We start from the raw sequence: 17223 nt of genomic DNA, 5'->3' as shown, positions 1-17223 counted from the left end.
CACAGCCTCACTCTATTTCACATGACAATGCAATGACACTACAGTTCTCTCCTTTCAAAACCAGTTATTGGGAATTTAGCAGAATGGATAACATATTTTGCAAGCCAAACTTGCTAAGTCTTTGAGAATCATTTAATGTCAAATTTTGAGTTGAAAATGAAATTTGCATTATTGCTGACCATATTCAATCAATTCTGAACCCTTTACCATCTAAATACTTTCCTTCCTGTCTTTCATTGGGCACCACCTTCAGTTAGGAACCAGAGAGGGGCCTGCAGAAAATACTCTGTCACCCCAAACTGAAGGCCCCCAAGAAGGAAGGAAGAGGAGGGCTGAAGGGTGGAGAGCTGGATGTCTGGCATGCCGGTCACCCTGCTGTGTGGGGCCATGTACCCCTGGTCCTACCAACCCCATATGGATGGTTATAGTGGGTTCAATATTTTAAAAGTAAATTTAGCCAAATGATGTATAGTTGGAGGATATTTCTTTGATAGCCCATGAAGAAAACACCAGGATTTAAAAAAAAAATTCATGTTCTCAACTGGTATAAGGGTGTGAACACTTACTAAAGAATGAACAAAGGAAGGGAGAGCTCCTGACAAGGACGGACCTAGCAGAGAAAATCCCAGTGTAGAAACAAAATAAGACACCTGACTTTATTCTGCATGCTCACATCTGCCAGCCCTGATTATAGAAACAAAGACAGACTAAAGTTTGAATTTAATGGGCTGGAAGTGACCTCTGCTTAGGAGAACTAAATTCAGTCTCTTGCTAGTAGAGAGGCAGCTAGAGCAAAACCCCACTGGTTAATGAACACTTCCACTGTGGAAAGCCCTAGAAGCTCAGGTAAATAATCAGCAGCGAAGAGCTATTCAATAGGCCCGGGATGGCACTAAGAGAGAAAACAATAAAGGCTTTTCTCAACACAGACAGAATTGGATTTTAATTCTCAAATAGTGATTGACAACGCTGAGTTTAGTGAAAATAGTGAATCCCTAGACACATGCATTCATGCTCCTTTATAATGTACTGTAATTTGGCTATCATAATGCTTGAGTAGAACTTTAAGAGTAACAAAAAAATGCTATTATTTTAAATGAAAATTATACTCATCTAGGAGAAGACGCAGGGTTGGAGCGTGTGTCAGTAGACATAGCTCCGGGAAGTTTCTCAGGGCACTACGTACCCACAAGCAGCCCCGCTAGGCGCGGCTCGCCTGCCGTCATTGGTTCAATCTTCAAGCGATGTTTGGGCACATCCTGTGAGCTGCCCCCTGGAAACCAGGATTTGGGAAGAAGAGAACCTGCCCCCTCTCTCTGGGACTCATGCCTAATGGGAGTGATGGCCGTAAATGCACATGGCGCCACGTGAGGGAAGGTCCCTGTGAGGAAACCTCTGCAGGATGCCGGGGTTCCCCTCGCTAGCAGGATGGCTGGAGTCCCAGAACTGCAGAGTGGTGCTGATGCTCAAGTCCGACGCTGGAGTTCCCAGGAGGCTGAGGGCAAAGAACAGCACTCCGAGGAGGGCGTACTTGGCCTGCACAAAGGCACAGGGCCTTGTGGAGCACTGCCGTGGGAAAACCTGCGAGTAGTTTGGTACACTTGGTGCACAGAGGCCTTTTGGGAGGTCGGTTAGGGGTGGCCGGGGGAAGTGAGGCCAGGAAGGCAGGCCTGGGTCTGACCAGCAAAAGGCTAAGCTAGGATAGGAAGGGGCACAGAGGGATGTTTAAGTGGGGGAGGGGCCATGGCAGATTTGCCCCTCAGGAGGACAGGAGGATGGGAGGACAGGAAGGCAGGTGGGACTTGCAGGAGGACGCCGGAGGCAGGGGCCTCAGAAAATGAGAGCGCCTGACCTAAGGCAGCGGGTCTGAGGGTCCAGCAGAGCTAAGAAATACTTGCAAGTTAGGATCAACAGAACCTGGAGACCAGTGGGTGTAGGGGGGAAAGGACAAGAAGAAGCCCAAGACAACACCGGATTTCTGCTTGGATGACCGTGTCTGGGGGTGGGATGTGAACTGGGACAGGGAGGAGAGAGATCCAACTATGATTTCAGTTGTAGGTGTGCTGAGGTAGAGACTGTGCCCTCAGGTGGGTGGGTGAAAAGAACAGGTTCCTGCCATGTTGTGCCGAGTGCCGGCTTTACGCCAGGCCTGGCAATGAACGTCCACAGTCCTCATGGCCACCCTAACTTTCGATGAGGAACAAGCTCAGACATAAGCAACCCACCAGAGGGCACAAAACCAAGTGAGGGTGGGGCTGGCATGTGACCCAGGCCTTAGTTATAAGGCTACCTGGGGAGCTTTTAACACAACCCACCCCACGCCAGGGACCACAATGCTAACACAGGGCCTGGGGGCAGCCTGGGTGGGAAATGATGCTCGAGGTCCTTAGAGTAAACAGAGTCATGGAAGCAACGTGTGTGGGTGCCATCAGCAGGGAGGAAGTCCAGAGAAAGGAGGAGCCATGACAAGCCTCAGATCCTGGATCCCATTTCCCAGCCTGAGCTCCAAACCCACCTTCACCTCCAAAGTTATGGCTCTCACTGCAGCCTCAATGTCCCTGCTTGGCCCTATGGACTCAGGCTTTTGCCTGCTGTCCAGGCCTCAGCTTTAACCCACCTCTGCAGCTTTTAGCAATCCTACAGTCTCAGATAAAAATGTGTCCACCCCACAGTAGCTCCTGGAGCCCCCCACCACACACACACACACTCACTCACTCATTTGGGCCAGGGCCAGCCAGAGCCGCACCCCGCACCCCCCCACCCCAGGGGCGAGGCAGACAGGTGATTGGTCCCAATTGCACTAACTGTACTTTACAGTCAGATTTCATTAGAAGGCAGTGTAGCCTTACAAGTAAAAGGGGAATGATTCATTCAGATTTGTGACAGGAGTGAATGCTTTTCTGAAAGGTCAGTAAGATAATGTGGGATTTGAGATTAGAACCAGACAAATAAGCAATAGGTAAGGTGTGACACTGAAGGAAGAATAATCACAGAACCACATGTTACATAGGAAGTCCTCCACTTACACTTTTCTCCCCAAGTAATTAGAGATCATGGATCTCAACTCAGAAATTGATTAAAGGTGCAAAGATGTAAGTAAGTTCGGAAAATGGAAAGTTGGGTCCACTTACACTTTGGGACCCTCCTCAAGTGGGGGTGACTTGATGTGAGAGCAGGAGAGGGCATACTTGTTTTGGCTGATCTTAATCAGTGCACTCCGAGGGCAAAATTCCTGTAACGATACAAAGAGTTCACGCAGTTAAATCAGACATTTCCACAGTTCAGATGTCATTCATTCTAGCTCGACCCATTATAATAGCTACTTGCCATGATGCCATTCAGGAGGATGCTTCTGGGCGCAGATTCAATGCAGAGCCTCACTTGGTAACTAGATACTGACTAAAACTCATCGTTGAGTCCTTTCTGTCATTTCTCCACATCCCAGGTCATTTCCCAAGCCATCCACATAAGGTGCAGTGGGTGCATGCATGCACGCACATGTGCACATTCTCTCATAGCACCCTCTTCCCGTCTTCATTCCAGGCTTGGCCATCTCTTTGCTAGACTTATAAACGATCACCCACCCCTTGCTGAATGCCCCGCCTTCAGCCCCACGCATCGCCCAGCATCTCCCCCCACCATGCCACTCTGGTCTCCAGGGCCCCACTGCCCTATGGGTACATTTTAAGGTCCTTCTTGGGCTCTCTTGCTCAGGGATCCTGGATCAATTGCTTCATCTCTTCCCACATCCTGGGGACATGCCCAGGGACATCTCTTCAATGTCCCTTGATTTGCTTTCTCCTCTCTTGCCTGGTAGATATCCCCAGAGTAGTGCCGCAGGGCACCACACCCCCCACTCGCTGCCCTTCCAGACTGCCTCTGTACTGTCATCCAAATACTCCAGAAAGTCCTTCTTCTCTCAGGACTTTTCCTGGGTTGATGAGAAAGCACCCTTTTCTCCGTCGCTCTGTCAGAATGGACTCAGGGCTCCTAGGGCCACTGACTCGGATGGTCTCAGTGTGTGTCCTCAATCCTAAAATTCATTTACCACAACTGCTCCCTGGTGGCTCTACCTCATGTGCCAGTCCTGAAATGACTGGCTATGTTTATCCTGTATACTAGACAGTCAGACACAGAGGTTAGGGTGCAGACCATGGAGCCAAGCCGCCTGGGTTCAGATGCCTGTTCTATGGCTCCTGTGTGACTTCACCTCTACTTCAGTTGCCTTCTCTGACAATGGGAATAACAACCGTTCCCCTTTCACAGCATTCCAAGCACTCAGTTGTTCACTACATGTAAGGCATTTGGATCGGCACCTGCTGCACAAAGGAAGTGCTTTATAAAGTTACCCACTATGATTTCATTTGCTGCTTTTTGCTTGCCAATCTATTTTCCAGGTATAGTAAGTGGTTCATCCAGGCAATGCTATTTCCTTTAGAAATGTCATGCATTCAAGGAATTTAAAAAGCAGTTATGAGAACCTTCCCTTTATCAGGAGCTATGCAGGGGCTGAGATGGATGGGCCACAGGTGGGAGTCTGGTTAGGAAGCCAGCGTGGGAAGGGAGCAGTCAGTGTGCAGGGGATCCCAAGGGCCTCAGCAGGATGTCACAATTGGGCAGTCTTTTGGGTGCCAAGAGTGTTCATGGAAAGAAGCTGGGGAAGGTGGTAGGAAGAGTTAAAGCCCAAAGACTCGTTAAAGCCCACTGTGCTCAGAAAGCAGTGAGCCTCCCGTGGGCTAGAAGCCATGCACATGGGGCAGGCCGGGCAGTGCTCGGGCCAAGCGGGGCTTTTCCTTGAGTTAATGACGTGCGCACAGCCATGTGCGCGCAGGCGGGGGTAGCGGTGCACATCAGGCAGGCGAGTGACATCGTCAGACTTGTAAACTGCTAAAGATATTTTTAAAAACTTCTAGGAAGATACACAGAGAGGGCCTGCAGGGGAGCGTAAAGCCGGAGTGGCTGGTCCGAGCAGCAGGGAAGTGAGAGAGGGTGGTGCTTGTGAGGATGGCGGCGACGCCGCTGGCCGATGGTGCAGGACGCGGTGAGGACTGAGGAGGCCACGGCCACCCTAGCAAGGGCAGACTTTGTGTCACAGAATCTGAATCATAGGGATGGGTGCACAGGGGGACAGATGAGTAGTTACAGCCAGGGAAAGCGTTCTTTCAAGATGGCCGGCAGTGCCAGGAAAGAGTGAGGCGTGGCGTGCGAGGAGGGTGGGAGTCACAGAAGCCACTTCCTACCGCGCGAGAACTTCCATTTCTAAGTGAAAGTCGACTCACTCTGCGGTTGTTGCACTTCAAAACTGTGTAGAATTTATCTTCGGCCACATCATGATTTGGAAGCGCTATGACAATGGCAGGGACATAGAAGTCAAATCCGTTGGGTATCACAATTTTGGCAAACACATAGTCTCCAACCTGTAGATAAGAGCATATTTCGTAGCAAACATTTTGCTTAGAGATCTTATACACAATATTAATATAAGCTCATTTTAAAATATCCCAAGATGAAGCAAATACTGATGCTAAAATTTAAATGCATATTTTTTCTTAGTTAGAAAGTCAGTATCTCCAAAATTCTTTGTGCTCACTGGGCCACACCAGGAATTTTGTGATCAGTTTGGGCAAGCCCCATTCTAGAAGGACTTCATCTCCTGACTAGGGTCCCAGGGACTGCAAGATGGAGAGGGGTCTGGAAGCGTATCTTACCTACTAAGACTGGTGGAAGGAACCTGGGGTGTTTCACATGAAGCCCAAGGAGAGGTTATGAGCAGTGTCTTCATATATGCAAAGAGCTGCCACCCAGAAATAGGAAAGGAGGGGGTTTTGTTTAATGTTGCTCTAAGCACACAGCTGGACTCTATGGGCAAAAGTTACAAAGAGATAGCTTCCAGCAGAACAGAAATCCTGGGAAGAGGCACACAGAGGCTGCTAGGCATTTGTCAGTTGGAAAGGATTCATCGTCAAAAGAAAGTGCACTGATGCACCCTGGGTCTGGCCAGGGAAGGTGGGAACAGGCAACCAGGTAATGTCCTGTGAGTGTGCTCCGTACACTTCCTCCTGGCTCACTCTATCCAGGAAACCACTGCACTGGAGGTCTGGGGGGCTCTCTCTACTCTCCAGCTTTGGTGTCAAGGAAAGCACTACCTCTGCCCTTTTTTTAAGTCTATTTTAACATAGTCTTTTGCAGTTACAGTTTCAAGAGCACTAGCTGCTACAGTATCTCCCTCCCTGACCGCCTATTGTCTGTAAAGGGACAAGCGCAATTGTGAGCTACTTCCCAGGGTGTCAGCAGATCAGGCCCATGCGCAAAGAAATCGCCAGGCCAGGGCTCAGACAGCGTGGGGCCATTGCTCTTCCCTCTCAAACCTAAGCTCTGTGCAGGAGCCCAGCGAGATGTGCAGCCAAGGGCCCCACGGTGGCCATGCCATCCTTAGAGCACTGGGAATGGGGAAGGGGGGCCGGGAGCAGGTACCTGGAGCAGCGGGCAGGGCATGGCGCCCCCCACAGGCGTGATGAAAGAGATAGGCACCACCTTGGTGTCTCCATACCTGAAGCCCACCAGTGCATGGGTAGGGCTCACGCACTTCTTCACAACCCCTGGAAGGAATCAGATTTAAAATAAAATATAGACAAGTAATGTCTGTTCCCTTAGGCTGGCCCAAGGGAACCAAAGTGGCGCTAAGTTATCCCACTTAGCCTGTTTAGATCAGAGTGCTCTTTGGTATCTCTCCCAGATGACACTGGTCTGGAGCGTGCTGAGCTGGGCAGCCCAGAGGATACGCAGAAGCTTGCTCATCCAGCATCCCCAGCTCATCCAGCATCCTGACAGGGAACATCGTTTCTGGAAACAAATATCCTCTTCCTGGACACTTCCTACCATCTGGTTTCCTCATCTACTTATTTTAGCCATATTTCCTTCTATAATGCTTAAAGAAAGTCGATGTTGTTAAATTGTGAAAGTGAAAAGGAAATGTGAATTCCCATCACCAGCTCTTCATAGATAAATGAAAAGGTAACTGAGCACATCCCGCAGTTTCCCTAAAATGACCAACCAAAAAAGGAGAAAAGAAAAAAGAAACCAGGCATTTCCTTGTCTTCCACTTCTCAAAGAGATTATTGTAACAGGGAAAGAAAATACCTATGGTGCTTCACATAGTTTGTCATTTAGCCTAGCTGACGTGTATTTTCCCATTATAAAGGGATTATAAATATTGAGGGGAAGTTTTGACAGGGACACTTCCTCTAGCAGTGACAGCTGCGAGACAGAAATGTGCCATTCCCCACGGGGCTCCTGCTGCACGAGTGCCTGGCATCCCCCAGCTCACACACCAGCCCTGGCAAAGTCCCATGTCCTTTTACGCGGCAAAGAAACAGCTGCTGATTTTCATCTCGAGTCCATGTCTTTTGTTTTAAATAACCAAAGAAATAAAATCTTTAAAAAACACACAAACCCACATATATGAAAACCAGCCTTCCATTGTGTGTGCTTTCTTATCGAACTGAAATGTTCAATTTGGTTTTTGAAGTATTCTTCAAAATACTTTTGAAGTATTTCCCACCATAAATGGACTTTACCCTTTTAATTAGAAAAGCCAACACTACTTTTTATTTTTTTTTAAATGTAAGGTTTCCTTCAGCCTTTTTTTTCTCTTTTTTTAAGATTTTTTTTTTTTTTTAATTGAGGAAGGGCAACAGGACTCTATTGGGGAACAGTGTGTACTTCTGGGACTTTTCCAAGTCAAGTTGTTGTCTTTTCAATCTTAGTTCTGGAGGATGCCGTTCAGCATCAGGTCCAGTTGCCATTGTTAGTTGTAGGGGGCGCAGCCCACCATCCCTGTGGGAGTCGAGGAGTCGAACCCGCAACCTTGTGGTTGAGAGCCTGTGCTCCAACCAGCTGAGCCATCTGGCCACCCGGAAGCTGAGCGGCAGCTCACTGACTTCATTCTAGTTGCAGAGGGTGCAGCTCGCTGGCCCATGTGGGAATCGAACTGGCAGCCCCTTTGCCCAGAGCTTGCGCTCTAACCAACTGAGCCACCTGTCCACCCCCCAACACTACTTTTTAGAAAGAATTCCTATTATGGAAACAATGAAGACCCCACCTCCCAACTACCACGGTTCAGCGTCAGGACCTGGTTCCCCAAGACTGCCACACTGGCAGAGTGACACGCCACACATTCCTAGCCTTTGGGACTTGGCACAATCCCATCTTACACTGGCTACATGGTTTTCCAGCTGTCTGCCGAAGCCCAGAGACTGCTTGGCCAGGCAGAGTCTAAACCATTTGTTCTCTGCCTCTTAGGGAAAAAGTCTGCCGCGCCTGCCTAGGTGATTAGGCCTGAAGGTTTTGGTGTTAGTACAGGCTCTTCTTAGTTCCTTCAGTTCTCTTTTCTTCTTTGTACATTCTCTGCGGACATGGGCCTTTGTCCACCTCCAGAAATCAGTGTGCTTTCTTGCAGCCTAACTGGGAACCAGCCTCAAGATATAGACACCTCCCTGGGCTGGCTGTGCTCCTGCCCCCACGCCCTCCAGTCAGGGCTCCGACTCAGTCCTTGCTCCTTGTCCATCTAATTAAGGAGTTGTTACCATTTCTATGTCCTAATTCAAGATCAGCTTCCAATTTAGGGCTTCCCTGATGCTGCAGCTGCTCTCCGTCCTCACCTCTAGAGAGGCGAGATCATGTCTCCTGGCTCTCAAATGTCGCTGGGAACCATTTCAGGGGCCTGGCTGGCCTTTCTCCTGATGGAGGTCTGGCAATCCCAGCCATTTGCCTTGGGTACTCTGGCTCCCCACCTCGACACAGGGCTCTCCTGTGCTCGGCTGGGGAAAGAGGATGTGGCCCCGTTGAGACTCTCAGCAAAAATGGCCCATGCTCTGAGATCAGAGGCCTGGAACACAGTCTAAGCAGACAGCATGGGTCAGTCCAGTTGGTGAACGACGCAGGCGTAGTTCTTTATCTTTGTAACAAACAGGAATCGCACAGGCTGGGGACTGGGTTTTTTTTTTTTTTTTTTAACCTCCAGCTGTGAGAACCTTCTGATATTTGCAGCCTGGCTTAAATCCCATGAAAAAGGCATTAGCTTTGCTCCACCTGCCCTACCCCACTCTACACTACTCACCACATTCTCATTTCCTTCCGTCTCAGAGGGCTCCTCTCCAGCCACTGTGCTGATTTTTGCCTCTTCGAAACACTGTTAGTTTTTAAACGGCAAGTAGCCTCCTCCACCCTTGAGAGAGGGGTGTTTCTGTCTCCTAAGAACTGCTCTCGGGTGGGACCACAGAAAACTCTCTCAAGTGATGAACAGTTTCCAATTACAAAATGCTGCACATTAGCATATTTAATCTACACAACAATTTTATGGGAGTTTCCTTGTTTCAACTCCATTTGGAAAGAAAGAAAGTGAGGCTCAAAGAACATCAGATGGCTAGTAAAGAGGCAGACCTCAGATAAATCAAATGATTTAGGCTTTTCTGACCCTAAATCATTACAAGTGAGAAAATATTCAGTCCCCGCCACACGTGCATTTTTCTTCCATATCACTTGCTCCTATGGCACAGTGCAGAACTCTTGCAACCCAGACTTTTCACCACTGTGAGTTTCCTGAAGTAAAATGCTGCTTCTCACCGAGCAGCAGTGACTACGACCCCATTCCCACACACGGTGACTTACAGTAAGGCTCGAAATGTGTCCTCCTCCTGCCTTTCAGCATTCTGATAAGCTGGCTACTGGCAAGTCACGTCCATTCCTTAACTGGGTGAAGCACACTGGCCCTGGGACACAGGCAGCTGCACAGAGTCCCTGCCTCAACTCCTAGTGATGGCAGCAACAACCGGCCAGCTCTGCTCGCATGGAGACCCGGCCTTCACCATGGACACTGATCCAATGACCCCAAAGCCACCCTGTGCTGAGGTACATTTCAAAGCCAACTATTTTTCATTACAAACGTTCAGGAGGTTTTGAACAAGACTTGTCAGGACAGGAGTCACCAATCAATATCAGGCTTGTGCTCCACAAAACCCTATTTGGTCTTCTTTTTGCAAGGGAGGAAAGAGTAATGCATAGTGACCAGGTGTTCTAAATACTACTAATGAGGGCAGATGGCATTAGATGCCTCTGATGGGATATGCTGAGAGGGACATGACATCATTACATCACTTAGGTAGCATCTCGTCCAGGAATGCATAATCTGAACCTAATCTAACCCAAACTGAGGAACATCCTAGAAAGTAATTGACCTTCCTCTCGAGTAATGTCAATATCATGAAATAGGAAAGGGTGCAGAATGATTCTAAACCAAAGAGACATTTTAACTAAATACATGATTCTGGATAGGGATTTGTGCTAGAGAATAAAATGCTATAAAGACCATGATTGGGACAATTAACAAAATGGAAATACACAGATAAAAAGTAGTAAAATAATGATAAATTCCTGGATTTTATAACTTTATTGTGGTTATATTAAGAGAATACCCTTGTACTTGAGAAATATAAACTGATGTATTAAGGGGTCAAGGGGCATGATATTACCTAATCTCAAATAACTCAGAAAAAAATAATGTGTGTTTATGTGTGGGGGTAAAGAGAGGGAGAAACAGAGGGATAATAAAATAAAATAATAAATATGGTAAAAATAAATGTGGTTAAATGTTAAAAATTGATAAATCCAGGTAAAAAGTATGCAGGAATTCTCTGCATTATTCTTGCAACTTTTCTGTAAGTTTGAAATTATTTTTTATAAAAAATAATTCTATGACAGTAGCGTTGCAATTCCCAATTAAAGAAAAGATCCAATGATTTGGGGGGAGGGGGACAAAAACTACGTACGTCCAGTGAGCGCGCGCTGCTCCCGAGTAGCTGGATCCACAGCTCGCAGCTCGCAGGAGTGTGCACTCTAGGCCTCTAATCACGTATTTAAAAAGACCTGGTCTCGGGTATTGCACGTGGCCACAGTGTAACCCCCATGACCTCCCCGGATCGGCAGCAGGAGGTCCTCAGGATCTTATTAGCACATGGGGATAGGGCTGAGGAAAAGTTTTCTCTGGGACCCTGGCCAGCAAACTGATCGCAGGCCCTAATCCAGCCATTTGGAATCCAGTCCTTTTCAGCATTTTCATGCAACTGCCAAATTCACCTTGGACCCTTCTCCAGGGCTCAAATTCAGAAAACCAAGCAGGGGTTGCCTCCTGTAATCGCCTCCCAGCAAATCAGAGCCCCAGGTTGTCAGGCTCTGCTCTTGCAAAGAAGAGTTTCATGCCTTAGCCTATGAGCTCACCTCAAATGCTCAGATCCACATGTACTCTTGTCCAGTCAACTCCAAAGCACATTTATCACATTTGAAAGAAAATGACCTCGTTGTCATTTCTACACATTTGCCTGCTGGAACCCAAAACTACTGCTGAAGCACTTTTTCCCACTTAAAAATTAAACTTAAAGAATTATTCTTTTAACTGGGATTGATAGATAATGTCTATATAAGACCAGCTATATTTCTGCAGTGTAATCTTTTCGCCTGACAGATCTTCCTCAGGGTTCTCTCTCTTTTCCCTACAGGCCCTTCCCATGATTTCACTGACTACATTTGTGTTGATGACTACTTGGGGTCTGGAGAGGAAATCTGCTTGGAGATAGATTCAGACACATCAATACACAAGTAGTGCACCTATGACTCACCATGTCCCAGACACACCTCATTACTCCCTGTTCACACCATTTCCAGGAGGTACCACTGTCTACCTGTGGCCCAAGCCAGGGACCTGAGTGACATCCTAATCCTCTCCATGTCCGCTCTTCACAGCAATGGGAGAGACCTTTTTGAAACTTCAAGTGTAACTGTGTTTCTCCCTGCTTTAAATGTGACTCCTCAATAAAGTCTAAACTTCTTACCATGACACATTAATGAATGGCCCACACTTACTGCTCTGAAAAGCCTTATGATTTTCCACCCTTCCTTTGCATTCTAGGTTCCAGCCATAATCTGTTTTATTTCTCCAGACTTAAAATGTTTTCCTTCACCTCTAGATCTTCATTCGTATTATTTTCACTATCCATGCAGCTCTTGCTTGAACTTCACCTGGCTGTTTTCTTCAGGAACCCTTGGGCAGAGATCTCAGGTCCAGTCAGACCGGCCTCTCCTCCTGTGCCATGTGCACTCCGGCCCCAGGACCTGCTGTCCTCTGCCTAGCACTCTCTTCCTCTGACAATCGCATGGCTTGCCCCTCCTCCTCTAAGTCTTTACTCATTTGTCACCGTCCCCAGAAGCTCTTCATAGACCACCATATGCAGAGATGCACCTTTCACCCTGACACTCTCAACTCCCCTCGTGGCTTGATTTCTCTCTGTATAGCACTCGATCTGACACTCTACATATTTAGTTACTTGCTTGTCTGTCTCCTTCACCAGGATGCAAGTTCCACGAAGACAAGAATTTCCATCTGTTTGCTCGCTACACTAGACCTGCACGTTAGGAACGTTACCTATATGGAGCAGAGTAGATGTGTAGTAAACATTTTTTGACTAAACAAATGAGAGATTCAAATAAATATATTTTTCTGGCTATTCCCCCCACACATGCAAATATGGGGAGAAACCCCATCATCATTTCCTTTTTGAAGTGGAATACCTTAGTACAGCTGTGAGATGTCAGTGTCCTAGGGGAAGCAGTTTGAGAACCTTTGGTCCCTGATATCATATTCTGTAACGAAAGAATCATACCTACCTGGAAAATAAAAGCCATTTTCATCACATCTTGCAATAACCTTCTGGCCTTTGAGGTGATCCAATTTCTTTGGTTTGATTTTCTTTGTTGGATTGCCTTGAAATTTCTGTTGCTAAAAAGCATAAAACATAAATAATTGATAGGAAAAGTCAATACAGACAGTGAAAATCACAGGTATAACCTTTTCCAGACAATTTAAACAGGATCTAGAACCTTAAAATATAAGATTCAATAAATCCATTATATAATCCAAAATGCAACATACAAAAAAAGCAAGCAAATATGCCCAGTTCTCAAGGGAAAAGGCAATCAGTGGTGGATCACAATACTGAGATGAGCCAGATGTTGTAATGATCAGATGAAGACTTTAAATCAGCAATTCCAACCACAGTCCTTGAGGTAAAAGTAAATATTCTTAATGACTAGGTGTTTTCAGCAGAGAAACAGAAATTATAAGACAAATAACCCAATGGAAATTGTAGAAGTGAAAATTATAATATCTGGAAGGGCACAATAGAATTGATATGACAGAAGAAAGAAACCTGAAGACAAATTAACAAAAATTATCCAATCTGAAGAACATAGAGAAAAAAAGATTTTAAAAAGTGAGCAACATCCTTCCTGTTCCAGATAACCCGTTCAAAGCCCAGCCCAGTTATAATCTCTCTCGGAAGACTTTACCCCCCAAGCAATTTCAGGGGGAAAAAAGGTATATCCATACAAGGGAATATTATTCAGCCATTTATATACGAAACGTACAGAAAAAGGCAGGACGACCCCACACTCTGTGAAGACCTCCCCTGCATGGGCAACAACAGCGAATGCTGGCAACGCAGAGGGCCGCGTGGTCATTTTTCATACACTGAAAATGACATCTAAGAACAGCCTTTCTAAATGGCCGAAGAGTACCAGGCCCTCCCTCAAATCATTCACATACCTGTGAGTTCCCCGAAAGGACCGTGACAGGTACCAAAGGGCCTTGTACATGGAATTCCCGTTTACTCTGCTTTGGTTTGCAACTGTTACTACTACCGGCAGCAATCCATTTCTGGTTATTTCCACAGCACATAGCTTTATGGAAGGAACTATCCAATGTACACTCAGTGATTCATCCTGGCTAACATCAATTCAGCTACACCACACACAGAGCAGAGAACCATGGCCAAACACACCTGTGGGGTCAGCTTTCCTACAATGGTTCATGCCACAGAAATAGAGCACTGGTGGCGGATGGAAGGACATCAGCGAGGGCAGCTAGCCACGCCGTTCCTTCAGCACCTTTACAGAAAGACGATAACCCGCAGTTTTCAAATCTTGCTGAAGATCTTAGAGACAAAGTACAGCCCGTACCAAAGAACATCCCAGCCCCGATCCTTTCCTGCCATACCTGACCCACGCACAAGGAAAATACATGCATGTCACTGGGTTTTAAAAAGAAATCCAGGGAGGACGAGAGTCAGAGGGGATGGAGTGCCTGCACTAAATCCATAAGCCCACATGTCTCCAGGCTCAGCTGCCTGCCAGTGCCAGTGAGGAAGTCAGACAGGCAGTGGTGCTGCCAGTCAGCACACTGTCCACTGGGAATTTGATTTCGCCTTGTCTCCAAAACCCTGAGAATCCAATTCACTTTTTGCTGGATTCCATGACCAGGTGATGTGGAGCAGGGTCCAAAATGGCGCACCCTCCTTTCATCTCATCACTTCAGTTCAAGGTCATGCTCTCCAGTTTGCGTGGGTGAGGACAGTGAACTTACTACATGTCTGATGCTTTAAATTTTTCCATTTAACAAACATTTCCACATCAGGTATAGAATGCATTTCTAGGGTTTAACTAGAACTAGTTTTTGGATCAAAATCCTGCTATAGGGAATGACGTCATAGGAATGGCGGCAGCGGGGCGCACTTTCTGAGTTCTCCTCCGGATCTTATTACAAATGGGACCTATAACCCATCAAAGAAATCTTTGCTCATCACACAGAACAGCTAAGAGACTTGTGGAAGGATTACTTGAAGGTGCGCTAATTGGGCGAGCAGGGGAAGGAAAGAAGGGACCGGAGTGAAAACGCACGGGCCCGCAGCGGGTCCCGGCCTGCGGTGGCGGCAGTGGTAGCGAAAACCGCGGTGGCACCCGCAGTTCCAGGCACACACGGGATCCCATGGCGGAATGGAGAGCACAGAGACCAGGAGGTGGGCTCTTTCCCTGCGTCCCACGGCTGATCTCTCCCGCCGGGAGGGCGGCCAGAGGGCCCTAGGGCGGACAAAGAACACAGCTCCATACCTGGGCCCCTCCCCTCGCTCTTCCAATCCTACCCCCGCCCTTCCAGTGACTTAAACTGGCCCCTGAACTGAGGAGTAGTGTCAGATTACAGAGGAGCCGTAGTAGTGCTCAGGCTCTGGGAAGACTGACAGGCAGCCCTGACCCAGGGAAGAGGCTGGGAAGAGTGTGATTTTGCCTGGGCTAGGAGAGAAGAGACTCCTCCACCCCCAGCCCCCACCCTTTCTGGCCTGCCTAGGGCGGAGCAAGTGCAACTGCAGAGACACTACCAGATATCAGCAGTAAGGCAGACGCAGCTCTGGGTTTTCAGCAGCTCAGAAATCTCCCGCCCACAGCCCCCCATACACACACACACTGAAGAAGTGCCCTAAGACTCAGGAGTACTGGACACGGGGCTGGTGGTGCTACTCTCAATGTGCATATGTGCAGGCAAGGGCAGAAACTGCACTGACTTTGTAAAAACTATCATCCAGACCCCTCAGGCCCACGCATTTAAATCTACAGTCCCAAAGTCACTCTGGGCACCAGGTGACCGGCTCTGCCTGCGCAATAAGCAGGGGGCTCTTTGGTACAGCAGAGGACAACCTGGACATTACTTGGTGGGCTTAAGCCAAGACTGGCGCTGCTTTTTGTTTTGCTTTATTTTGTTTTGTTTTGCTTTGTCTTTATATCTTTGATATCTTTGCCTGTGTCGAGTGGGGGTTATCGGGTGTTTTTACATGTGAATGTATTTGATTTTTTTCTTTGTTGTTGTTGTTGTGCTTGGTGATTTGCTTTGTTCTGAAACTGCCCTACCAGGACCGAGCTTAAGAGGCACAAGATTCAACATATCCAGAGGCCAACTCCAGACCAAACCAGAGTACTACTGGGTTTGACCTACAAGTCACACAACCAGAGGGAATTCTCTGCAGGCACTAGAGCCCATAGAGGCCAAACCACATTTAAATGGTCAACCCTCACGCAGCAGAACGCCCTGCGGTGGGCAGAGCCAAGTCTCACAACGAGTCAGCCTAGGAGTTAACCCCACCTACTCACAAGCAAAAAGCAATTAAAGATCTTCTTCAACAGGACAATATACACAACACAAGAGTCACCTTTGGAGCACACCCAGAGGAGAAGAACGAAGTAGTGCAAGTCAAATATGAAGGACACATAGTATATAAGATAACTTAGCAAGAAGTAAGAACTCTAGGGGATCTACCTAATACATCAAAGCAAACACAGAGAGTCAGCCAGAATGGGGAAACAAAGATACACGTCCCAAATAAAAGAACAGAAGAAACCTCCACAACTGGAACCAAATGAAGCAGAGGTAACCAACCTTTCAGAGACAGAGTTCAGAACACTGGTGATAAGAATGTTTAAGGAGCTTAGAGAAGACATAAAGAAGGATGTAGAAATCATAACGAACAACCAGTTAGAACTAAAGAACACAATTACCGAAATTAAGAACTCACTTGAAGGAATTACCAGCAGGTTAGATGAAGCAAAAGATCAAATCAGCGACTTAGAAGACAAGGTAGCAGAGATCACCCAAACGGAACAACAGAAAGAAAAAAGAATAAAGAACAATGAGGATGGCTTAAGAGACCTCTGGGATAACATCAAGCGCAACAACATGCGCATCATAGGAATACCAGAAGGTGAAGAGAGGGAGCAAGGGATCCAGAACATATTTGAAGTAATAACGTCTGAAAACTTCCCCAACCTGATGAAGGAAACCAACAGGAAGTGCAGAGAGTTCCAACCAGGATAAACCCAAACAGGTCCACACCAAGACACATAATAGTTAAAATGGCAAAGCTTAAAGACAAAGAGAGAATCCTAAAAGCAGCATGAGAAAGACAGAGGGTTACATACAAGGGAACTCCCATAAGACTATCAAATGACTTTTCTACAGAAACATTGAAGGCCAGGAGAGAGTGGCAGGAGATACTCAAAGTGATGAAAAACAAAGGCCTACAACCTAGATTGCTTTATCCAGCAAGGCTATCATTTAAAGTTGATGGAGAGATAAAGAGCTTTCCAGAAAATAATAAGCTAAAGGAATTTATTACCACCAAGCCAACATTGCAAGAAATACTAAAAGTACTTCTGTAAATAGAAGAAAGATCAAAACAACCTAACTACAAATTCAAAAATGGCAATAACTATGTACCTATCAATAATCACTTTAAATGTAAATGGATTAAATGCTCTAATCAAGAGACATAGGGTGGCTGACTGGATAAG

At 46.9% G+C, this 17223-nt stretch overlaps 1 protein-coding gene across 1 annotated transcript in view; it reads right to left on the bottom strand.

Annotated features, from left to right (window-relative positions):
• VWA3B (von Willebrand factor A domain containing 3B) overlaps positions 1 to 17223 on the bottom strand; it is a 149644-nt gene that overhangs the window by 8404 nt on the left and 124017 nt on the right. Inside the window, exons 22-25 of the mRNA XM_033100927.1 lie at positions 12718 to 12829; positions 6475 to 6599; positions 5280 to 5417; positions 3132 to 3232 (exon numbers count right to left, since the gene is read on the bottom strand). Coding sequence (XP_032956818.1) covers positions 3132 to 3232; positions 5280 to 5417; positions 6475 to 6599; positions 12718 to 12829 — 476 coding nt within the window. The remainder of the gene's footprint in view (positions 1 to 3131; positions 3233 to 5279; positions 5418 to 6474; positions 6600 to 12717; positions 12830 to 17223) is intronic.

Source organism: Rhinolophus ferrumequinum (assembly GCF_004115265.2).
Source record: "Rhinolophus ferrumequinum isolate MPI-CBG mRhiFer1 chromosome 13 unlocalized genomic scaffold, mRhiFer1_v1.p Super_scaffold_3, whole genome shotgun sequence".
NCBI classification, from domain to species: domain Eukaryota; kingdom Metazoa; phylum Chordata; class Mammalia; order Chiroptera; family Rhinolophidae; genus Rhinolophus; species Rhinolophus ferrumequinum.
The sequence above is the reverse complement of the archived record's forward strand: the minus strand, read 5'-3'. Positions and strand labels throughout refer to the sequence as shown.